Source organism: Acinonyx jubatus, chromosome D1 (genome assembly GCF_027475565.1).
Source record: "Acinonyx jubatus isolate Ajub_Pintada_27869175 chromosome D1, VMU_Ajub_asm_v1.0, whole genome shotgun sequence".
Classification (NCBI taxonomy): domain Eukaryota; kingdom Metazoa; phylum Chordata; class Mammalia; order Carnivora; family Felidae; genus Acinonyx; species Acinonyx jubatus.
The window spans coordinates 3,486,913-3,510,600 of record NC_069390.1 but is presented as its reverse complement, the minus strand read 5'-3'; the positions used below and the strand labels follow the sequence as shown (position 1 = coordinate 3,510,600).

At 60.4% G+C, this 23,688-nt stretch overlaps 1 protein-coding gene across 16 annotated transcripts in view; it reads left to right on the top strand.

The window, feature by feature from the left end:
- Positions 1 to 23,688, top strand: part of ANO1 (anoctamin 1) — a 157,607-nt gene that overhangs the window by 55,730 nt on the left and 78,189 nt on the right. For 5 of the 16 annotated variants that reach the window (XM_053202797.1, XM_053202801.1, XM_027045054.2 and 2 more), the window contains one exon: positions 18,096 to 18,268. In XM_053202797.1, coding sequence (XP_053058772.1) covers positions 18,096 to 18,268 — 173 coding nt within the window. Of the gene's footprint in view, positions 1 to 14,609; positions 14,950 to 18,095; positions 18,269 to 23,688 lie in introns of those variants that run through there. The other 11 variants (XM_053202799.1, XM_027045052.2, XM_053202800.1 and 8 more) reach the window with 5 other exon arrangements.

Sequence of the window (23,688 nt, the reverse complement as noted above, 5' to 3'; positions counted from 1 at the left end):
ACCAGAAAGTGGGCCGACGGGATTCTGGGCGCTGTGCTTGCCAGAGGAAACAGGTTCTACTCGAATGTGCAGGGCTCTGCCTTGTTTCTTTGTGTTTTTATGTGTGTCCTGGGTGAACACCTGGGCATATGCTTCCCGGACGAGCAGGATGTTTTCTTCCTGGACCGCCACTGCTTTTCACAGCAATTGCCACTGGCGATGGCCTCTGACTGATTTCTGGTGGCTCAGGTCGGGAGCTGGCCGCGACACCCAGGAGGTGGAGGTCTGAGGTTCAAAAGGGGCCAGAGCCCAGCTCAGCAGAGAAAGCCATGACCCGCGTGAAGTAAGACCGAGCCTCAGCCTCCACTGCCTGTGCCTTCCCACCCCTGCCTATGTCACCAGCGGAAGCAGCAGGTGTCCCGGGGGCCTCTTGGCTTGGAACTCTCGCTTGGCGGTTTTGAGCCCTGACCCGGCTCCTGACAGCCCGGTGTGCTTGGCCAAGTTACCTCGCCTCTCTCTGCCTCGGTCGCCTCATCCGGCAGGTGGGGGAACCAGTCCCCGCCTAAAGGTTTTCTCGAAGATGACCAACGTAGCGGGTGTGACGTGAAACACCCGCCACCTAGTTGGTGTCAAATAAATGGTGGCTTGTTCATTCAATCAGCAGGTGGTGCGTTGAGCACCTTCTATGTTCCGGGCGTTGTTATGGGCCCTGGGGCTAGATCGTTAAAACATCCGTGTTGCATTTACCTCATCAGACAAAAGCCAAAATGCAATGATAGAACTTGTCCAGGAAGTGAATGGGTGGATGGACAGACGGATGGATGAGTGAATGAATCAATGAATGAGTGAGTGAATGATGTGCCCACCCTAGTCCTCTACAAACGTCCGTCCGTCTGTGTTTTAAGGAGCAGATGCGGCCCCTGGGCGCGTTGAGGTGACATCATGCCATCCCTGCAGAGGACAGATGGCGTTCTGGGGAAGTCTCTTGAATGTTACCTGGAGATTTTCCTCCTGGACCCAGTCCCTTAACGTGGAAGCCAGTACCCCTCGTGGGTGAGGCCGCATCGTGACAAAGCTAGCCTGATGCGCGAGCCCATAGCTGCTGTGATCAGGCAGCTGTTTCTGTGCCTGTGACAGGCAGACGGGGTCTCAACTGTGGAGGCTGCTGACGTAGCAGGGCTGTTGGCATCGGGGGGCCTTGGCTCCTACTCGCCCCTCACAGACCCCCCCCCCTCCTCCGGTCCCTCGTCGGCCCCGAGCCCAGCCCCCTGTCTCCTTCCAGAGCCTTCTTTGACCCCCCCCCCCTCCGGTCCCTCGTCAGCCCCGAGCCCAGCCCCCTGTCTCCTTCCAGAGCCTTCTTTGACCCCCCCCCCCCCCGGTCCCTCTTCGGCCCCGAGCCCAGCCCCCTGTCTCCTTCCAGAGCCTTCTTTGACTCTCCCCAACCCCGGTGCTCCTCCCCTTTCTCCACTGACCTCGGCCCCTGCCCCCCACCCGCAAGGTGCCTCAGTGCCCACCTGACTCCTTGCGGGGAAATCGCTGCCCGGCCACTGTGGGCCTGAGTCCTCTCTCCCGGGACTCTCCTCGGGGCGAGGCCCACCCCTGCACCTTCCCCACACCCGGAACATCGGTCCCATCGGGACCCAAGGGTGCCTTACAGAAGGTTGGTACTCAAATTAACGTACGCCTGGGGGTCACGGCTCTTTGGCCTCCCCTCAGGGTCGGCAAACTTTGGAAAGGCAGAAGGGATGAGGTGTTTGTAGCCGGGAGACCTGGGCTCGAATCTTCCGGTGCGTTCACGGCTGCATGGCCCCCGGCAGGTTCGTTCACACCTCTGACCTCGCCCTCCTCATCTGTAAGATGGGGGTGCCAGCGGGGTTAGGGAGAGCCAGAGGGGGGTGTCCAGAAGTGCTTAGGAGGATAGACAAGGCCCACATGGCTGAGAAGCAGAGAGGACCGTCCACAGCCGCCCCTTCCCCTGCTGAGCCCGTCGGCGCTGTTTCCAGCTGGGGCTGTGATTAGCAACGAGCCAGTCTCCGGGTGAACTTGAGCACGCCTTTGCACGGGGCCCCCGCCTGGGAGAGGTGCCACAGGGCCGAGGACACGCTCGTGTGCCCCTTCAGTCCTTGCCGCCCGCTTTCCAACATGGTCGTCCCAGCAGGACTTCCGCGGACAGGCGTGAGCCACCCCATCCCCCACGTGTGGGTTGTGAGGTTTGAGTGCTTTGTTCTGTTTTGCTTTGCCCTCCACGTTCCGGTGAGTACATAGTGGGGTCTCTCCAGCTTTTAAGTAGCCTTTCTCTGTGGAGCGATGGTGGCAGTCACCACGTCGTGTGCATACGGGGCCGCTGGGAGTGGCTCTTTTAAGGAAATATTTTATTTGTGTTAAATCTTTATTTTTGAGAGAGAGACAGAGCGCGAGCAGGGGAGGGGCAGAGAGAGAGGGAGACACAGAATCCGAAGCAGCTCCGGGCTCCGAGCCGTCAGCCCAGAGCCTGACGCGGGGCTCGAACTCACAGACCACGAGATCGTGACCTGAGCCAAAGTCAGACGCTTAACAGACTGAGCCACACAGGGGCCCCATCTACCTCCTGAACTCGTATGCATCCTTCAAGGCCCGAGCCTTAGAAGAACTTTCCTGATCTCTTCACTCTCATCTCTAAGGTCTGTGATGGCAGCTTTTGGTTGTTGTTGTTGTTAATGTTTGTTTATTTTTGAGAGAGAGACAGACACAAAGTGAGTGGAGGAGGGGCAGAGAGAGAGGGAGACACAGAATCCGAAGCAGGCTCCAGGCCCCGAGCCGTCAGCACAGAGCCAGATGCGGGGCTCGAACTTGTGATCTGTGAGATCGTGACCTGAGCCGAAGTCGGACGCTTAACCGACTGAGCCCCCCAGGCGCCCCTAGTGTGCATTTTTTTAGCCATGTATTGTTATTGGTCTCTATTTGCTTCCACTGCTCCCAGAGGACGGGAGTTCACTTCAGCACGTCTCGAGACTGTCTTTGTGGCCCAGCGCAGCCCAGGCCATTGAGGCACATGGCCCGGGGGCCCTTGGAAAGTCCGTACTCGGTAGTTCCGACGGAGTCTCTGCTCTGCCGAAAGCCTTAAAAAAAATCTCCCGGTGACTGAGGATTGATTTCTTATTTCAGCTCTGTCAGCTCTGGTCTCCCGTAGTGTGAGATTAATGAACATACTCTACAGTTGCTACATCTTTCTGCTGAGTTGATTTATGTTACGAAACATCCCTTTTGGTCTCTGGGAAGACATCTCGCGTCTCGCTTTGAAATCCAGCTTCTTCCATGTTAGGACAGTGGCACCTGCTTCATTTTGATCGTGCTCGTGTGGCCTGTATTTCTCCCATTTTTCAACGTGTGAGCATCCGGGGTCTTTATACCAAAGTGTGTCCTCTGTAAATAGAACGGAGCTGAAGTTTTAAAAAATCTAGCCTGACGACGTTGTCATTTGATCGGAGTATTTAGTCCATTTATACTTAATATAATCATCGATGTGTGTGTCGGGATTTGCACCCACTGCCTTAGTCTTTGTTTTCTATTTGTCCTGTTTGGTTTTTGGGGCCTTTTCTTTTTAACCTCCTCTTTGATTAATAAATTCTTACTTAATTCCAGTTGCTTTTTGATTAGCTGCTTAACCGTACATTCCTCTATTTCACTTTGAGAGGTTGCACCGGAAATTATGAAATGCATCCTGGCATTTTAGCGTCTGCCTCAAAATAGCACTGTTATCACTTTTGAGCCCAGTAGAAACTTAAATGCCTTTCCCTTCATGTAGCCCTCTTCCCTTTTGTTTCATTTTTGTCACGGATTAACTCTATTTATATCTTAATCCCACGGGACGTGATCATTCTGGCTTAAGCAGTGGTTTGCCCACACGTTTGCCCTTCCCAGCACCCATCCGTTTTGCTTCTATTTGGAGTTATCTCCCTTCCGTCTGAAAAACTCCCTTGCTGTTTCCCTTAGCGCAGGCCTGGGCAGTGAGTCCCCTTAGATTTTCTTTGTCTGAAAAATCTCTTTCACCTTCATTTCTGAAAGATCTTTCCCCTCCATACAGAACCCGAAGTGGGTGGTGGTTTTTCCCAGCAATTTAATTATGCCCTTTTAACGTCCCACCTTTTAACGTCCCACCGTTTTCTGTGGGAAAGTCAGCCGTTGGCCTTATGATTGATCTTTCCAACACAGTGCTTCCCCCACCCCCTCTGGCTGTGTGGTCCCCAAAACTTGTGAGTCTCTCACAGTCTTTTCTGTTTCGCATCCCTTCCTGTCCCTCTGCTCCAAGCCGAGTATTTTCTACTGGCCCACCTCTCCGTTTACGGACCTCGTCCGCTCTCCAGTTTGCTTCTCTACCCCCCTTCTGAATTCTCCTTTGGGGTTTTAGAGTCTCTGATGCCCTTTGCAGATTCCAGCCCTTCTATGACATTCTGCTCGTTTTCTGCAGCAGGTTAACACCTGTGTCTGATAACCCCCAACATCTGGGGCTGCCGTTGGACCATTTCTGCTGTCAAGGGAGTGTGTGTGTATGTGTGTGTGTGTGTGTTTTGCTTGAGTTTTAACCATTTGACCCTTCCTCCTGGCACCTGCTGTAATTTTCTTCGACAACTTGGATGCTGTGTGTGAAAAGGGGGCAGCCGTGGCAGATGCTCACCTCTTCCAGAGAGGATCTTTGTGTCTTTGGTGGGCATGTCTGCTCATTTCTCTCAGGGCTGCCGAGGACTTGCGGCTAGACGTCCTGATTCGGGGAGGCTGGGCTCTGGGAACGTAGATTTTCCAGGCTCGATTGAGAGCCGGTAAGTTTATGAGGACCCCCGCCTCCTGATGGGCCCTGGATTTTGTGTCCCCAGCGTCAGGGGTCCTGCTGGGGTCTCCGACCGGCTGCCTGTTTCTCAGCCTGTAGGTCTGTGCACCTGCAGCTGTCTGACCAGCTGAGCAGAGTGTTGGACCCATTTCTCGGGGGTCCCCTTCTCTCTGGGGTCTCAGCCCCCGAGTCCTGTCTGCCTTGGCCACCCTCCAGGCCCTCCCAACACTCGGGCCCTCCTGTTTCCGTTTTTGCTTCTATCCAGCTTCTGTAGTTGCTCTTGGCAGAAAGGCTCCTTTGACACGGTCACGCTGTGCCATGGCCCGAAGCGGGCTCCCCGTTATGCATCGTAAAAGCTGGCTCCTGCAGGCCCCCGTATGCCTTCGAGGGGTGTAGGCGCAGAGGGGCGGGCGGAGGTGGGACTTCAGACCAACAGCAGAGGAAGAGCCTGCCCCCCGGGTCAAGTAGTTAGGGGAGAGACCCCCCTCTCTTGCTTCCAACACCGTGACCTTGAGCAAGCCCCTGCATCTGTGCGCGGGCCTCGCTTTTCTTACCTGCAAAATGGTCTAACGATGCCCCTTGCCGTGTATTTCAGAGACTTTGTGGGAGGAGGAGCCATAGGGAGTGTAGCTACAGGCAGTCTGAGAATAATGGCTTCTTTTCTTAATAAAGATGCAGAGAGCCCCGGTCCAGATGTGACCGTCTCTCTTCAGCCTTGTGCAGCAGCCCCTCCTCGGGGCATCCGTGGGCTCTGTGCCCGATCGATAAGGGGTTACTGGTCCAGCGGCATCGTGGTCCCCTGTGTGCATGTCCGTCGTCCTGAGATTAGGGGGCGCCCCAGCCCCAGCTGCCCTCCGAGCCCCTCGGAGCGGTTGAAATCTCTGAACGTGAAGACTTCCATCTGGCATTTTCTAAAGCAGTGACTACCCAGACCTTCGCTCGGTAAACATTGGCCGAGACGCTGAACTTTGCTGGGGCAGGAAAGTGCCGTCGGCTCCAGGGTGCTGGCACTCGCTCTGTGCTCGTTGAAAGAAGGCAGGGAGGGAAGGGAAGCATTCCCTCGGAGAGTGGATCCAGCTCCCGGCACCCAGTCCCCAGTCCCACGGCAGACCCAGCTCCCGGCGTGGTCCGGCGACCAGCCGCCTTGCAGGGAGAGCGGGCGTTTTAGCCGAGCGATTTCTGCCTTTCTTCAAGATGACAGCGCATTTATGCTAACGCGGGTCTTATCACTGGGGCATTACACTTCCCTGGAAGTCCAGCCTTCCCGAGGTCTCAGCACTGTCTTCTTGGCACCCATGAGGAGAGTGCCGTCACCTTAGAGCACGTTGTGACCCTCACCCACCCACCGGCCGCCCCAGAGCCCCATTTGTCCCTTCTTTCGGTCATTTTTTGATGATTCAAAACCAGCCCCCCCCCACCCCCCCCCGAGACAAAGGTAGGACCTTGCCTGGCTATGGGCCGGCGTCTCGGGCTTTCCCCACCAGCCTTTGTTCCCTCCGTGAGCCAGCTGGAGTCGCCCCCCGCCCCGCCCCTGCCAGTTTCTTTCCTTTCTCTTCTCTTCTTCGATTCCTTTTTGTGTTTTTCTCAATGTGGAAGCAAAAAGCTTCACGCTGGCCTCCCCCCGACCTGCCCCACTGCAGAGGCTGTTTCCACGGTGGGTACGGCCGAGGGGTTCCCCTGACACAGTGGCAGGGCCATGGCTCGTGGGGGGGGGGGGCACTGATGAAATACCACCCAGGGTCCTCCCTCCTGCCTCCGGGGCTCCCTGCATCGGGTTGATGGGGCTGGAGGCTCAGCCCGCAGGGGCAGGTCCGTGGGGCCTCACAGCCTGTGCCCGGGGAGCTGCGGCCCGGGTCTGCACACAGGCGCCGACCATCGGGAAGAACCCCATGCCCCCCTCCCCCCGCCCCCACCGCGTGCTGGTTCCCTGGCCTCAGCCCCACAGACGAGAAGGAAAGCTCCTCCAAAGGCCAGATGCTTATCTGAAAAACAGGTTTCTCAGTCCCCATGTTGCCCTTTGTTTCTCTGAACCATTTTTTCTCCTTCGGTCTTGGTTCTATTTTTGCAGTGGAGACAATTTTCAGATGGACACCCTGGACTAGGATGAACTTTAAAAGCTCCCCCCTGGGGATCAGGCAGATGCTGGCCCCTTCCCTGCTTGTGCTGGTGGCCAAAGTCAAGGCACCGGGCGGCGAAGGCCTGAGCTCGTCCAGGCCAGCCCAGCAAGAAACAACAGTTTTCCTTGTCCCTGTTCCTCCTTCCCTGTCCCTTTGCTGTGGAAAGTTCTTTCCCTTTCTTCACATCCCTCATCCCCACGAATCTGTGGGCCTGTTGCCGGTTGCCCTGTTCACCTACTAAAATGATTTGGGAGGGGATAGTCATGTACACCTTAGTATGAATTTGATTGGTAGTTGGCCCTCTTCTCAGCACGTTTGCTCTCGGGGCCAGTGAAAAGCTTAGTGCCGCAATGTAGACATCTGGGGTGGTTACAGGAAACCGGGGTTAAGGATGGAGGGCTTCCCGCAGAGCCCGGGCACTTATACACGCAAGCCGCTCACCCTGAGTCCCGGCTGAGTCTGCGTACTACCCATGCTGCGGGACAAAGGGGCCCAGGGCGGTCCCAGGGTGCAGGGTGCTTTGCGGCATAACCGAGGAGAGGGTGCGGAGAGAGCTGGGGGCTGCCGGGCTGGGCAAGGAAGGGACGCACGGAGCGCAGGACGGCTGACTCCAGTCTGTGAGGTCCTTCCTGTGAAGGAGCCACCGTGTGGGGCCCACGCGTGGAAGCAGCTGCTTTTGTGAGCAGATTCCCTCCGAGACAGGCAGGGCTGCCCCGCGGACAATCAGCCGCCTCTGGGATCTTTGAGATCTCGGTTCGCCATCATCAGAGGAGGCCTCGCGCGTTGTTGGGGGCCCTTGGCTGACACTTCAGCACAGCCTGCTGAACCCCTACCTCTAAGCTCCTCTCCAGCCCAGCAGGGTCGGAGCCCCTGCAGCCTGACCCCCCTCTCCCTGCCGGACCCCCTCCCTCAGGGCTGGCTCCTGCTGTGGCCTCTGCTCAGTGGACACCTGCCCAGAGGGGCCGCACGACCATCCCTACGTCCCCGTCGCCACAGCGGCCCGCTGACGCTCCTGCTTGCTCTTTGCCTCCCGCGCTGGGGTGTCGGCCCCGCGGGCGCAGGGGGCACAGGGGCCGGGCACGCGGGGGCGTCCAGTGGGTGGCTGTGACTGGTGGCCGAGAGGCAGGTCCCGGGCGGCTGAGTGCTCTTCCGTTCAGGCCCCTCCGGATCCGAGACAATTGTGACGATCGGCGGCTGTCACGAGCAGACGGCCAGGCGTGGAGCTCCGCCCGCGTCGTCACAGCCCTGACCAGCGGGGTCCGGGCGCGAAGCTTGCGTCACGTGTGGGACCTGTGCTGGGCGTCTTGGGTCCCTTCCCGCCATCCCAACAGCCTGTTATTGGGAGCCAGGGGGAAACAGGGACCCCAGAGCCAAGGGAATTTGCCCAAGGTCGCCCTGAAGGCGTATGGGGACTTGGCAGGATTCTCGGGGAAGTTCCGTCCCAACAGAGGACTTAACGCTTCTGGAAGCCTCCTGGGCCAGTGTCTCCCAGGCTCTTGGAGCACCTGCTGTGTGTCAAGTGATTCAGGGCGGGGCTGGCAGGGGCGCCCTGACTTTGGCCTTCCCCCTGGTGGCTGCCAAGCCTGCTGCTCCCCCGAGGACTTTTAAATCCGTCCAGGAGCACGGACGCAGGCCAGGCCACCATTGTGACCTTCCAGGCCACGGAGGGTCAGAGGACCCCAGGGCCACCCCCTTATAGTTCAGCGAGGAAGTGCCCGCCCGCCCCGACGAACGTGCAGAAGGGCCCAGAAGCAAGGAAAGGCCGTCCCGAGGCCCGAGGGAGGCCAGTCTGTGGCCCGCGCCCAGGCTGACAACCAGCACTGCCCATGTCGGTCACCCTCGTCCCCAAGGACGTTGCTCTGCAGGGGTCACCCTTGCTGCCAAAAAGAAAGTGCCAACGTACATCATTAAAAATCCTTGTGTTTGGGGCGCCTGGGTGGCTCGGTCGGTTGGGCGTCTGACTTCGGCTCAGGTCGCGATCTTACGGTTCATGAGTTCAAGCCCCACGTCAGGCTCTGTGCTGACGGCTCAGAGCCTGGAGCCTGTTTCGGATTCTGTCTCCCTCTTCCTGCCCCTCTCCCGCTCACACTGTGTCTCTTTCTCTCAAAAATAAATAAACATTTTATTTGTAAACATCCTCGTGTTTGGGGCTCCTGGGTGGCTCAGTGGGTTGAGCATCTGACTCTCAATCTCAGCTCAGGTCATGATCTGACCATTCATGGGATCGAGCCCAGAGTCGAGCTCCGTGCTGAGCGTGGACCCTGCTTGGGATTCTTTCTCTCTCCCTCTCTCTTTGCTGCTCCTTCCCCACTCGTGTATGCTCTCTCTCTCTCTCTCTCTCTCTCTCTCTCTCGCTCTCTCTTAAAAAAAAAAAAAGCCTCCCTTCAAATACTATTTGAAAACTATTGGACCCAGCGCCTGGTCAGCCGTGTCATGCTGTGTTCCGGGCAGCAGTGGGATGGATGAGCCCACCGCCCTGCCCTCCCTTGCCACCCCTCCGTCTCCCCTGCGCCCTGCCGGCCCCACTCAGGCCTCCTCCGGGCTCCTGCAGGCCCTCCCCCTGCTTTGGAACAACTGTCCCCTCCTCTGCTGCTTCCTGTCCCCGGGGGAGTTCTTAGGGCTCCGCTGAGAAGCCACTCCCTCTGGAGAACCTTCCTGAACTTTCTTTCCCAGATCTGTCTCTACTTCTGTAGCCCATGGGTTTTTCTTTTTTACTTTCCCGGGCAGCTGTGAGCTGCGTCCGTCCGTGTCCCTTTGTGTCTGTGGCCCACAGCTCCGAGGCAGCTCTTGGTAGGACCCCAGTAAATCCGCTGATGGCCCCTGTTGGGGGGGGGGGGGTGCCGTCCTGCCTGGAGAGCCCAGCCCTGCCCCCTCCCCCGGCAGGGGCTTGTCAATGGTGCTTTTGTTGCAGCTGGACCAGTGGCCTCCAGAACGTTCCCTAGCTGCTGCATCAGCTTGAAAATGTTAAGACAACAACCTCGTCCTCCTCGCTCCCGGAAAGAACCCGTCTGTAAAGATCTCCTGGTGTCCCGTGACAGGCAGGCCGTGCAGATGAAAACGGGCCCGTGGGTGCCAGTTCTCGCTCCGCATGGCGCTGGGATGTGTGGACGCTGATAGAGTGCATGTTATTCATTCGCTCGTGCTTCGGAAAAAGACCTTTGCAGCCTGCCGAGTGCCAGGCTCCACTGGGTGCTGAGAAGACAGCAGACAGCAGGACGGACAGCAGCCCCCTCTCGTAGCACAGAGAGGAAATACTTAGCCAGGGGACAAGTGACAGAGGCCAGATTGGAGCTCGGGAGCGAGGGCCGGGGGACGCGCTCTGGAAGGGCACTATCTGAGCCTAAGGGGAAGAAGCGAACTCCTGTGAGGGCGTTAGCAAGAGGCTGCTCCTTGGTGAGGGGGTCCCAGGAGTCATTTAAGGGAGAACAGTCCCCTTGCTCTGGTCCCCAAGGCCGTGACCTGGGGCCGTAGGACTGGAAGCACCTGGCTCCTCGCCGGAAAGCCGGCCCCACACGTCCCGGGGCTGCAGACGGCCGTCCAGCACCGAGGGCCGGAGGCCGTGCTGTCCTTTCTGAGGCGCGTTCACAGAGGCGGGGCAGGGCCCGTTCGGTGTCCCCCTGGACAGCAGGATGTACCCCCAACAGACTTGCCTCACCAAATGGTTTCAGTGCATCTGCTCACACAGGACCCGGTCCACCTCTGGGCACCGTCCAGAGTTTCTCCTTCCCTTTGTTCTCCTTTTGGAAGGAACTGGGCGCTCCGACGTCCTCCCTGAGCACGGATAGGATGGGCTTTCTCCTCGGAAAGGTGGCAGGAAGAAGCCGGGGCCAGCAGGGGTCTTGGGCATTGTACCCAGAGCTGAGGTCAGAGGTCGGGCTTCCAGCAAATGGGGAAGAAAGCAGAGAGGAGGCATGATGCTTAAGAAAATCTCAAGGTCTTTGCGCCGAGAATCCAAGCACGAAATAAAAAACCAACACGTTACCTGTCCAAGGGATTCTCTAGCTGCTTAAGGGTGGGTGGGAGGGGCAAGAAAGGGGAAAGAAAGCAGAGACATTTGGTTTTCCAGAGAGTCTGATTTCAGAGGTAACAGTCCACACACAGGGAGTGGGGAGGCCGAGTCGTGCAGGGTCGAGGGGTGCGGGCGCCTCGAAGGGGGCCGCCGATGTCCGCGGACCTGGGCAGTGCTGGGCTGTAGCCGGGCTGAGCTTCTGGATGGATTTCAGGGCCACTAATTATATCGACGGGAGAGGGGAGGTCAGACGCTTTGGGTCCCTTTTGGGCCCCGTAGGGATCAGCTGGTCTCCCCGTGTACGTGTGTGTGTGTGTGCACATGTGTGTGCATACGTGCACGCATGTGTGTGCCTTTCTCCTGGGTGCCCACAGCTACTGCCAGTGTCATTTTCAGGCATGAAAATCTAGAACCAGTGACTCGGGACAAACTGGCCTGAAGCCGACGTTGTAGCCGAGGGGGAGGGGCAAGACAGCAAACAAGACAAGGGCCCCAAAGTCTGGGGAGGGAAACAAAGCCAGGGGACGGAGAGGAGGGCAGAGGTGACAGGATGGTGGGAGGGGGAGGGAGCAAATACCGGAACACCTGCCGATAAGCCAGTGCGGTGGGAGGGAATGAACAGGGTAGATGAATGAATGAATGAGTGAGGGAATGAGTGAGTGAATCCTGGGTAAACAAGTGAATGAGCGCCCCCTCCCCCAACCAGACATCCTGGTGCAGAAGAGCCTGAGACACCTCCTCCAGGGGGCCCGCCACCTCCTGAGCATCAGCCTGAGTCCAGGGCTCCCCAGGGGAGGCGGTTGGGTCCGACGCCCCCAGCCCTGTGCACGCGGTCGGGCGGTGGTGAGGCTGACACGGAGGACCCAGGTGCCCTTGGGGAGCCCTGGTGGGCTTGCTTTCGGGGCCGGCTGGAGAGCTCCGCCCCCTCCACCCAAAGCCCGCGTGACCCGCTCCGCGTGATCCATCTGGTGAGTGGAGGCGCTCTGTCAGAACCTCGAGGAATGTGCTCCGTCGGCTCTGAGGCAAAGGGGGCCTTCTCTCAAGTGGTGCCAGAGAGAGAAAAGTTCAGCAGGTGGGTCACTTTCCCTTAAACGATAAAAGGGCCCAGCGGAAGCCCGTAGACCCCACGGGAGGTCAATGGTGTCCGAAACCATCACGCGTTTCCTGGTGAAGAAACTAATTCGGGTTCCTTGCGGAAGCTTCCGGAAATGCAGAAGGATACCTGGCAGAAAGCTTTGTAGCCAAGCTCTCTGACACCTTGTCCCTGACCCCGTGCGGCCCGAGACCCGGGAACGTGGCCTGTCTGAGCTGGGACGTACCGTCGGGGCAAAAGACACCCCAGGTCTCAAACACGCAGTAGGGGAAAGAAACGTAAAATATCTCATTAGTAACTTTTGTATTGATCACCTATGGAAAAGATGTTACTTTTCTGTGAAATAGGCTGCATGAAGGCTTTTATTAACCCCCCCCCCCCGATTATTTTACGCTTGCGATGTGGCTACTGGAATATGTCAGGTTACCTGCGCGGCTCACATCACGTTCCCGTCGGCCAGTGCCGTTCTCTAGGGTCCAGGAAATCCCTCCTTTCAGAGAAGTTCCTTCCGGAGGATGAGGTCTGCGGTTCATATTCTGATCGCCGGGGTTGGGTCGGGGAGACGGGCTGACTTGTTGCTGAGGCCCCTGCTTTCCGTTCGTATGTCCCGCAAACATCGTGGGCAATTGTGCCCGGCCGGGCCGGCCCCGGGGATACCCCGGGGGTGTCCGCCCGAGAGAGGCTTGTGGCCCAGCAGCTCGGCGCAGGACGGAGACCCTGGCCCGTACCGAAGTCACGTACATGGGAAGGGCGTGACCAACCGAACGTCAGGGTTTCCAGGGGAAGGCCATTCCGGGCCCCACGAAAACCTGGAAAGGTCGCTTATTCCTGTCCCTTATTTCCAGTCCCCCAGGAAAGCATCAGAATCATCCCATAAAGATCCCTAAGCCTGGTCATCTGTCCAGGGGGCTCTGGGTCTGCTCGATCCTTGGGGAAACTCTATGAAGTCACACACATCCAAGGGGATTGGACGTCCAGCCATAGCCAGAGCCTGTGACATCAGGGTCTGGCCTCCCTGGAGATGGGGCCTTAGGGAAATTAAAGGGCAGCGTGGGGCCACTGACCCCAGGGGAACGACCGTGCAGGTGTGATGCATTTACTCTCCCAACACACACGCGCGTGGCCCCCGACACACGTGGAGGATGCAGGGCTGCGTGGGGCAGGGGGGATGTTCACACGCTCTCAGCAGGGCAGGGGCCCCGGCTCGCCCCCCAGCTCCGCAGCCCGGAGGCCTCCCTGCCCTCACCCCGAGCGAGCACCCCGTCCTTGTCTGTCAGAGCCTCCCGTCCACCTGGAACGCAGCACGCAGTTGGGAGGCAGGCTCTGCGTGTGCGGAGTGGTTTAGGCTCAGGGGACGGCAGTTCAATTCATGTAGGTGAGATGGGCGTCCTTTGTCTTCGCCGGGAGCTTTGGTGCAAGGGACTCCCCCCCTGCCCCGAGCAGGGCAGTCTGAAGCTCTTCCCTTCTTTCAAACCCCGGGGAGAACAGTTAAAGCAGAAAAGGAGCTTCTGAGGCTTTGCTTTTGAGAAGCAGGGGCTGGCGGGCCATGACGCGGAGTTTCCACACCGCTGGGCAGGGGGGTCTGGCGGCTGGCTCGGGCCTCAGCAGGGAGGGGGGCTGTCCCTGTCCCCAAGCCCCCAGAGCGGGGAGGGGGGGCGGGGTTTCTGAGGCCCAGGCATCTGTCGTGAGGATTAACGCTGTGATTCCCAAAGGGGCGCTGGGGAGGAGGGAGACTCAGGCTGGACTTCCCCCGATGCTTCCGAAGGAAGGACCCCGGGGTTGGAGGGTAGGGGACGGCTGTGCCAATCTCCTTGCAGACGGCTGTAATGACCGTAAGAGCTCGAGCTGATGTCTGTAGAGGGCTCAGCACGGTGCGGGCTCACAGCAAGCCCCGTGCCACTGCTTGTTAAATAAATAAACACCAACAGGGAAATCTGTGATGTGCTGAGGACCGGAAGGGGGTGAAGGGTGGAAAGAGAGCAGAAACGAGCCCGAGTGCCGGGACGGAGCCGGGAGCGGGGCCAGGAGAGGAGGGTAGCACCAACCGAGCCGGACCAGAGAGGCTTCCGGGAGGAGGCGGCGGCCGGCTGAGCTGGCCGGGCTCTAACCCAGCCGGGCGTGCTCGCGGGGTTCTTAGGAATTCTCAGAAGGCAAGGCACGGGTTAGCAAAACACACGAGGCGTCTGAAAACGCCTGATCCAGGGATCAGACAGAACTTCATGCCCTGGCCGTGCTCCAGAACTCGGGCCTGGCGGGGTCTGTGCCCGCGGAGTCTCCCTCGCCGCCTCTCAGGGCTCTGACATCATGCGAGGGAAGGAAGTGACAATAGCCCCGTCTCCTGCCCACCCTATCTCAGCTGTCAGCTCCCGGGCACGTCTTCCCCGGGGGAAATGACACCCCGAGGCGTATTTAGCGCATGAGGTCATACACCTGTTTGGCGCGTGCCTTTTGGCGGTCGCCCACCGGACCCTGGAAGGGGCGCAGGGCCGGCGCGGGAGCGGGACGGGGCCGTTGGGCTCACAATAGCCCTGACTCATGAGTGGCTCACTCCTTCCATGCTGTCTTCCCCACCCGGCTGCCTGCGTGAGTCAACAGCATTTATTTAGCACCGCTGAGTGCAGAGACGGGTACTGGGGCGAGGGCTGTCCTGCTGTGGGGACGGCCAGAGCCAGTACGACCCCCTCCACTGGCTGCGGGCAGCCCGAGGGCCACGTGTGCATTTTGTGAAAACAAACTGAATCTCCTGCTTCATCGGTCTAGTCCCGTGTGTGCACGCGTGCATGCGTGTACATGCGTGGGCGTGTGTGCGTGTTGAATTCACAGAACGAGCCCTGGTTTGTGGGGTCACGAGACCTAGGTGGAAAGGCAGATCCGCCTCCTGGCCGGGGCCTGAAGCCAAGGACATCACGTCTCCCGGCCTCTGCGCTCCCATCCGAGGACGTGGATGGTAAGATCAGCCTTGTGGGTCTTGAGAGGCAGGCAGGGGCCAACGGGGAGCCTGGGGACAGTGGTTCTCACCTTGGGGGGGGGTTGCCCCCCACCCGCCCCGCCCAGGGACATCTGACAATGTCTGGAGACATTTGTTGTTGTCACACTGGGAGGGAGGCTGTTATCGGCATCTAGTGGGCAGAGGCCAGGGATGTCGCTGACCTTCCTACCGGGCACAGCCTGGCTCCCCGGGACAAACAGCGAGCCAGGCCAGATGGCAGCAGTGTCTCCGAGAAGCCCAGCCGGAGGGCGCCCCATTAGGAGAGGCCATCGCTCGAATAACCCTTGACCTGGGGCTCACCAGGGCCTGGACGGGTGACCTGGGGCTCACCTGACCTGCCTCACTTTCTAAAGCTTGGCCTGTTTACCTTTTCGCTAGGCTGCTGACGGCCGGGAGTGCCCTGGCAGGTGCAGCTGGGCAGGGCACAGAGCAAGGTGTCCCTTCTCGTGGGCAATGGCAAGGAGGGGAAATAAATGTCGCTGGCCGGCCCCCTGAGCCTCTTAAAAGGGAGCTTGTCTTGCAGCTGACTGCGAGCTCAGCCCCCTGCCCGGCTGCCCTGTCACCCCGTGCTTGTGCTCCTGGCGATTACTCAAATGTCGGCAAAGACATGAGAGCATGACAGCAGTGAACATCACAACAGCCCGAGAGGGTAGCGTCGCGGCAAAGTAGGGCGAGCGGTGACGCCCGGAACTTCCCATAATAAAATCCACCATTTAGACTAATGAGACTGGGTTTTTACTAATTCACGAGCCGGGACTTAATCCGGCTGGCGAGATCTGTCCCTCTGGGTTTTGAACGATGAGAATCACTGAGGCAAAAAGCAGAAAGTGCGAAACCAGCGCACCAGTGTTTCCAGAGGTCCGGTTTACGAGCAGTTAGCGGCTCAGGGTAGAGACCCAGTCCCAGCAGGACAGCCGAGGCGGGAAACCGGGGAGGGAGGCCTTCCGAGTCCCAACTTGGAGGAGAGCTGTAGGTGGAAGAACCCCGTTGCCTTCCCTGGTTTGGGGGCAGGGGGCGGGGAATGCTGGTTTTCGTTTTGGATCCCCGAGATCCCAAGACCCACAAAGTCCCGGCCCAGGCCACAAGCGGCCCTGGGGACGGAACGAATCCATGCTGGCCTGTCCTCTCCGCTCTGCACAGAGGCCACCTTGCACGCCCCGCTCCGTCTGCTCGAGCGTTTCCACGCTGTGCACCTGGCAGCCCGGGGGTCGGGAGAGGGTGCAGAATGCAAGGCCAGGGGCAGAGCAAGGAAATCGGCCGACGTGTGGCCGAGAAACGTGATGCCTGGCGAGCGCACCCGTGTCCGGACCTGGCCACGTTATCAACCACGGACACAGGTGAAGCCCAGCTTCTTGGGCAAAGCCACAGAGGGGAGGTGGGCACGGCCTCGCCTGAGAGACTGTGCCCCACCCGGCATCTCCCAGAAGCGCCCAGCCGCTGCGCCCCAGAGCGCTCTCGGTCTGCAGTCGGGTGCCACTTCCCAGGCGTTGGGGACTCTCAGTGTACCCAGAATGGAGGCATTCTAGTGTTTGCTCCTTTTTCCCAAATCATACCTCGTAGATGTTCACCTCTCCGAGTTCAAGAAATTCACAAACCCGAGCCTAAATGAGGGTGAGGGGTGAGGGAGCAGGGAAGGTCACGACAGTGACAAGACCAGCCTCCCCGTGCCAGGTGCAGAGCCGAACACAGCTTCACGCACACGTGACTTTCACGGGACGGAGCCTCTGTGAGGCTGAGGGGGCCTGACGGAGATCACAGGGCCGGAAAGTGCTAGATCTGGAACCGGACCCCACCCCATCCCCCCACCCCGTCCTCTGTGATTCCAGCATCCACCCTGGGCATCAAAGCGTGCCGGTGACATCACCACCTCAGAGGACAGCTTTCTGGTCACTTCTGTAGGTCCTGGATGTTCCTCAGTGGCCGGCCAGCAGCTGTTGAGCATTGATTGTATGGAATAAACCTGGCGTAAAGTGAGGTGGAGGAAAGGGAGTGCTGTAGTCGAGGTGCAGAGTGGGTCTTAGGCTCGAGCGCTTGGGCGAGGAGCAATCCAGAAGGACTTCCCGGAGGAGGTGGCGCTCGGTACACCCCCCCCCCCCCCCCGAAGGAACTAACAAGACGTGGGGAGGCAGAGGAAAAGGAGACTTCATTCCCCTGGGCAGGGTTGCCAGCGTGGCCCCTGGGGGTGGGGGTGGGGGCCGAACCCGAGCACGGCTGCTCCTGGAGACCTGTGCCATCCTCTTGACGGGAGGGAGGATTAGAAACATGTCCTGAGAAGCACCTACCTGCCTGCCTACCTACCGTGTGCCCGTTCCCTGCTAATCCCTAGATGAGAGCCATCTAAGTCACCGTCCCTCCCTCCGGGAGGCAGTAGAGTGTCGTGCAGGGACTCCAGGCCCCTTCCCTGGCCCTGGGAAGCCCTCACCACCACCCCCCCCCGCCCCCCCCAACCCTCCCGCTGCAAAGTGAGGACCAGACTGTGCCCGGTCACGGGACACTAAGCCTCCCGTAAATGGGGGCTCAGAGAGATGCTTACCCTGGAGGAGGGAGCCGCAGAGGGAGCCAGGGCCAGCTGGAGAGGGTGGGCCCACAGGAAGTAGGGGAGGCTCCCGGGAGGAGGTGTCTGAGTGGTAGCAAAAGTCCCCCAGGGCGGGCATTCCCACTTCAACCCCAGGAGCCCCTCCCTCTCCCCCAGGCAAGGCGACCCCGCCGCTGAGCCGGGCGAGGTTTGGAGACTTTTCCTGAAGGTGGGGGCTGTTGGGAGCCTCCCCGTCCCCCCGGGGGACGAGAGCGCCGCCACCCTCCAAAACTGCATGGGGCGCCCTCCCGGGTGAAAAGAACACTTGGAGGGGGGCCCAGGGACGGAGCGCTTTCTTCCTGTGTTTAAATTTCTTCGGAAACTCTGACCGCGCGGCCGCCGCCCCTGCCCCAGCGCGGCCCCGGCAGCCCCGGCAGCCGCCGCAGCAGCAGCCGCAGCAGCGCGCGGGGCCCGCAGGGGGGCGGCCGCAGCGCACGGGGCGCGGGCAGGGCAGGGCAGGGCGGGCGGCGGGCGGGGCGGGAGGCCCGGCCCCTGCGAGCGCGCCAACGCTGCCCCGTCCGCCCCGCAGAGGCCGCCGGGGCCGTGGATGCGGAGGGCGCGCCGCCCGGCCGGCCGGGCGCACAGGCGGCCGCGATGAGGGTCAACGAGAAGTACTCGACGCTCCCGGCCGAGGACCGCAGCGTCCACATCATCAACATCTGCGCCATCGAGGACATCGGCTACCTGCCGTCCGAGGGCACGGTGAGTGCGGGCGGCCGCGCCCCGGAGGGAGGGCCGCTCACCTGCGCCGCGTCCGGGGAGGGGGGGGGGCGCGCCGGGGCGCGTGGGGGGGGGCGCCTCCCCGCGGAGCCGGCCTCCCCCGCCCCGCCCCCCCTCGGGGGCACGGCTGGGCCCCCGGGGGGACGCCCCCCCTGCCGTGGGGGAGGGGGGGAGCCGCCTCGCCGCGCCGGCCGCCGGAGGGTGGCAGCCTCCGGCCCCCCACCCCGGGTGGCGACAGCCGCGCCCTTCTGGGGTTGGACCCTCCAGTGAGTCGCTCACCTGCTGGGGCACGCGGAATCCCCGGGACGCGCCGTGCCCCGCTCGGAGCGCTCAACGCCCGGGCAGGCAGCGAGGGGACGCCGGTGGAACCGGACTTCTTTCCGCGCCGGTCCCGTCCCCAGCCGGCGCCTGGTGGGAGTGGAAGCCGCCGCGTAGGCTAGCGCCAGCTGGCCACGTGCTTGGGGACCCCTCTCTGGGGCCTGCTACCCCCACCGTTCCCTCTGGGGCCAGATCCAGAGGTCACGGGGACCCCTGGAGGGCAGAACTCGCCAGTGAGGGGGTTTGGTTTAAAGTTAGAAGCAAGTTTGCCCCGAGAGGGAAGGGCTGAGCGGGGCCCTCAGTGAGAGCACAGGGGACCCCGGGGTGCTCACTCCGGACCAGAGATCAGACTCTCCTTCCCCCGCTCTTCCCTACAGCGGCTGCCGCTGAGGCCCCAGCCTTGTTTCTTGGCTCTGACCTCGCGGGGATGCCGGCCTGGCCTCCCTAGTCTCGGACTGGAGAGCCCGGCCGGCGTTCAGGGAGGCGCCTGTGGGATGGGATCCTGGCAGGGCGGCTCTCAGTGTTCCAGGGACGACAGACACCCTCAGGCCCTGCGCCCTCTCTGCACTGGGGTTTGCACAGAGATGCAGGGGGCATTGGGAGCGGGTGTTGATGGAGAGAGGGGTGTCTGCTTGGGATAAATACCACTGGCCTCAGAAGCTCGGAGCCATCGTTTCGGCAAAAACACCATGTGCCCACGTCGGGTCGGGCGGCGGGCACCCCCGGGGAATGAGTGAGACGGGGAACGGCACCCGTCTGGGGCTTTGTGAGTGGTGACGGAGCGTGGCCCAGGACAGTGGCGGAGGGACCCTTCCGTAGAAGAGGCCGGAGCTGAGAATTCGCCCACTTAATCTTGACGGCTCTGGGGGGTAGGCGCTGTTACTACGACCCGTGAGCACACGGAGGCCGGGAGTGGGGTCACCCAGCAGCTGGGAGGAGAGCTAACTGGGACCTAGGCACAGAAGCGGGTGTCATGGACGGGCTGCCAGGGGAACAAATGTCCCGGGGAAGGAGCTGGTTACACCCGTAACGGGGGTCGGGTGGGGCCTTCCAGACAAAGAGGTCTCTCTCCTGTGGCAACACCCAGAGGCGGGAGTGTGGGGGCACCAGTGAGAAGGCACCAGAGATAATGCCAGCCAAAGAGGTGGAGAGGAGTGGACGTTCCAAAGGAAGACCGAATTCCCCTTGATGATGGGCGGGGTCTGAAATAGGGAACGGAGCCCTTAACAATGGCCCTGGGCTCCGGAGTTGTACGTCAGGGGCCTGTTGCTTACTTATCTGGATTCAGAAACTCTCTGTCTGCCCCCGACCCTGGCGGGGGCCCCGAAATCTACAAAGACTTGGCCCTTCGTTAGAGGTCTTCACGGCCTGGGAAGGCGTAGACAAGCCCCGATGAGACTGTCGGCCTCTTAATTTGCACACGGCTCTTCCTATGGGCAGGTTTCGGGGCAGTCCCTGGGCTCGGAGGGCCGTGAATCAGGGGCACTGACCCCACGAGCAGTGTCCTGCCGGTGAAATGTCTACGGGCCGGGCTGGAAGCACGACGGGGAGAGCCTCCAAGGGCATCCCCAGCACAGCTCAAGCCAGTGATGGTTGCTCGGTGATTACCCTGAGTCACCCGGCGAAGGCTGGAGGGCGTGGGCTGGTCACAGAGTTCCTATCCGGTTCCCAGACGAGCTTGCCTACGTGCAGCTGCAGCATGGACGGAGTTTAACGTGGCCATCGGGACTCCCCTCCCGTGCAGGCTCCGCTTCCCAGCCGGAGTCCCCGGGCCTCTACTTTTCCTGACATTCCCAGGCTCCAGGATTACAGTCAGCTCGCTGTTTCTGTACCACGAGGCGCCAGAAACGACTCAAGAGCCAGGGGCCAAGTTGAACGCAGTTTATTTCGCTAAGTTTTCTTTGTGTTTATCTTTGAGAGCTTCTGCCTTCGTCCTGCTGGCTGTCGGCGGCCCCGGATCGGTATGCCCCGACAAGCCCAGGCAGCCGCAGAGAGAAGTGCCCGGGCCTGGTATGCACCTGCCCGCAAAATAACAGGGCTTCCCTGTCGGCGACCGGGGACGATCCGTGTGCAGGTGGTGGGGAGCGCCCGACAGTCATTTGTCGCGCGGGTGGTCTACGCTTTAACGTTTGGGGAAGCAAAGTGAAGTTCGCAGGTGAACGGGGAAAGAGTCCCAGAACCGAAAGAAGCTTTGCAGGCGGCTGGTTTCCTTTTTCCCCGTTTTAGGAACAAGGGAACGGAGCAGCTTCTCTTTGCCCCCAGTTAGACCTGCCCCGGCTTCGGCCGTCTCACACGAACGTGTGACTTCGGTTCCAAGCGAGAAGCCAAATAAACGAATTCGCGTCCTAGGCCAGCTCGCCTCTTCTGCCGTCTTCTCGGAGCTCGGGGAGAGAGTTTAGAGAGGCAGGTGCGGACCGGGTGTAGGCTGCCCTCCCGCTGTCTGTGCTGCTTGGGGCAGGCCTGCCGTGGAGGGGACCCCGGTCCCCTGACATCCTCCGGTGTGACCTCAGGAAGTCGTTTCTTTTCCACTATGTTTACCGTCCTCCTCAGGGAAGCTCCTTCCGGGAGCACTTCCTGCCAGGCGCTCTGGGGATGACCCTCGGAATACTTTCAGATCTCCCGTGACGCGTGTCCGCGTAAGAATCCCGTGACTTGGGTCGAGGGGATGTTTTTGTCCCCACCTTACAGATGGAAAAACTGAGGCTCGGGGCTGGGGAGTGTGGTGTTACCGTTGCAGCTCCGGCATCCTTGACCTGGCGACGCCCGCCGGGAATTGTGCAGAGGCCCAGCCCCGGTGGCCCTTTATGTGTGCGTGCACTCGTTCATTCCTTAACCACGCATTCGGCGCCAGGCGTCAAAAAGATGGTGACAGGTCCCCCGCCTTCAAGAAAGGTGTGCCGAGGGGCCACCTGCCCCTTTCTCGAGGATCCGGAGAGGAGAAGGTCTTGAGGCTTTTTTCAAGCTTTTTTCGCCCTGGAAAGTTGCACATACAGTCTAACCCGTGACCTTCCTGCTGCAACTTAAATCTTCACCGCTTCGTCCCGTCCTGCACGAGAAAAGCACCCACTGCCCCGCTTCACGGAAGGGCCCCACGGAGACACATGGCCACCACGGCCGCCCCCGTGGCCTTACTCTGCGACTCCCTCTCCAGCTCCTTCTGTACCCAGCTCAGAATCGCTCTCTGATCTGCATACAGTGTGGTAGAAAGGGAACCCACACCTTCTGTGTAAAGGTTGCTAAGCCCTTACACTTACTCAGATAGGACCGCCCCCGTTTCATAAAACTAAGACCCAAACAGAGAACGCCCCTGGTCCACAACAAATCAGTGACCAGGCCAGGCCCTGAGGGAGATCAGGGACTCTGGCACCAGGGCTTTGGGCTGTCTCCTGCCCGTCCCCACGGTGCAGCCCACCGTCTTTCACTTGTGGTCCACTTGGACCATGGGATTGTTTTTCCCCTGCCCTCCCCTATTTCTTTATCTGTTCTTGTCTCAGTTTCCACGTACAGCAAACTCCTCTTGCGGGTTCTTTATATGCCGGGGCCTGGTGTGAACTCTTTGTGTATAGACATGTTTAACCCTTCCAGTAACCCTTTGAGGGAAGTCGCGTTATATGAGGGGGGTTTTATTATTCCCCCTGACCGTCATTTTGCAAGGAAGGTTCCAGAAGGAGCTACCTGGGGTAGCAGAGCTAAGTGCACAGCTGGTCTTGGAATGCAGGTAGAAGGGACAGTCGTTCCTGACGAGGCCTCCGTGCCGCTCCCCCCAGGTGGGGGGAGATGTTTCAGGGATATTTTTTCTCTCCCCCAGACTACAAAGGCCCTGAAAGGTCACGATCGGGCCCCAGCAGACAGATGGTTAGTGTTCAGTTTTGAACCCGGTTAACTTTTCCCTGTCTCGTGTTGGTGGGGGGATTCTTGGATGTCCCCAGACCCACTTCCCTGCCCTCTGACCTGATGGGCTCACTCTGAATTTCCTTCCCATTCACTACAGCTTTTTTTTTTTTTTTTTTTTTGTCCACTTTGTTCAATACTAGCCATTATCCCAGCCACCCAGGAGCTTTTGCAGGGCCCCCGGCAGGTGCCAAGCCCCTTGTGTGTGTAGCTGGTTCTAGATGGAGTTGTGTGAAGGGGGGTCCCTGGCCCGGCTTTGGGGATCCCACCACCCTGCTCCTGGGAGTTAACACCTCGTGAGTAGATGGTCCCAAGACAGCCCCAGCCCAAGAGACTCCGCTGGCTGGAGTGACCGGGGGGGCCCCCGGAGCACTGGGGATGGGGATCGGCCCCACGTCCGGGAAGCAGGGAGGCACCTGCAGGGAGGGAACACGGCGTGTGCGGAGGCGAGGACGGGGGAGACGGATGTCCCGACTCGGGCAGAGCCTGCGGGAGTGGGGAGAGGAAGCTAGGGAAGTCGGTACAGGCAGGTTGGAGAAGGCGGTCGGCCCCGGCAGCGTGGGCTGCCCTCCTCCCACGGGTGAGCCTCCACCCGCTGTGTGGGAAATAGTCCTGCCCATGGTACCACGGTGCTCCCTCATCAGGTCAGGACTCAGTGAGAGGACGTGCCCTGAGCTGAGGAAGAGTGTCGCCCCTGTCCCAGTTACTGGGGGGGGGGAGGCCCTGGGTGTGCAGACGGGACTCGGGGCTGGGCTCAGCCTCCCCACCTGTGCTGTATCCGCCTCCCAGAGGAGAGGAGGAGAGCCGTTCTTTCCTGCCTCTCAGGACCCTGAAAAGAGGCTGGGGTCTTGGGCGGACGTGTCCCGTGCGGGGCTTGGCGGGGCTGGGACTCCCTTCTCCCCTCCTCGGTGGGGCCCTGGCCCCTACTCACCCACGAGTCTCCGGATGGACACCCGTAAGAGCAAGCCGGCTGGGCATCCACACTGCCGGGTCCCCTGAAGGCCACCTGAGCGGCCCTAGATTCCCAGTCGCTGCGGGTGGAAGTCGACCGCTCATGTCCAGCCACCTGCCGGCCCTGGGTGCAGGCTGCGCCCTGTCGGGCTGTGAGCACCCTGACACCAGCCAGGGAGCCTGCGACTGGGGGGGGGGGGGGGCGTGACGCCCCCCTCCCTAACCAGGGGTGAGGCCCAAAC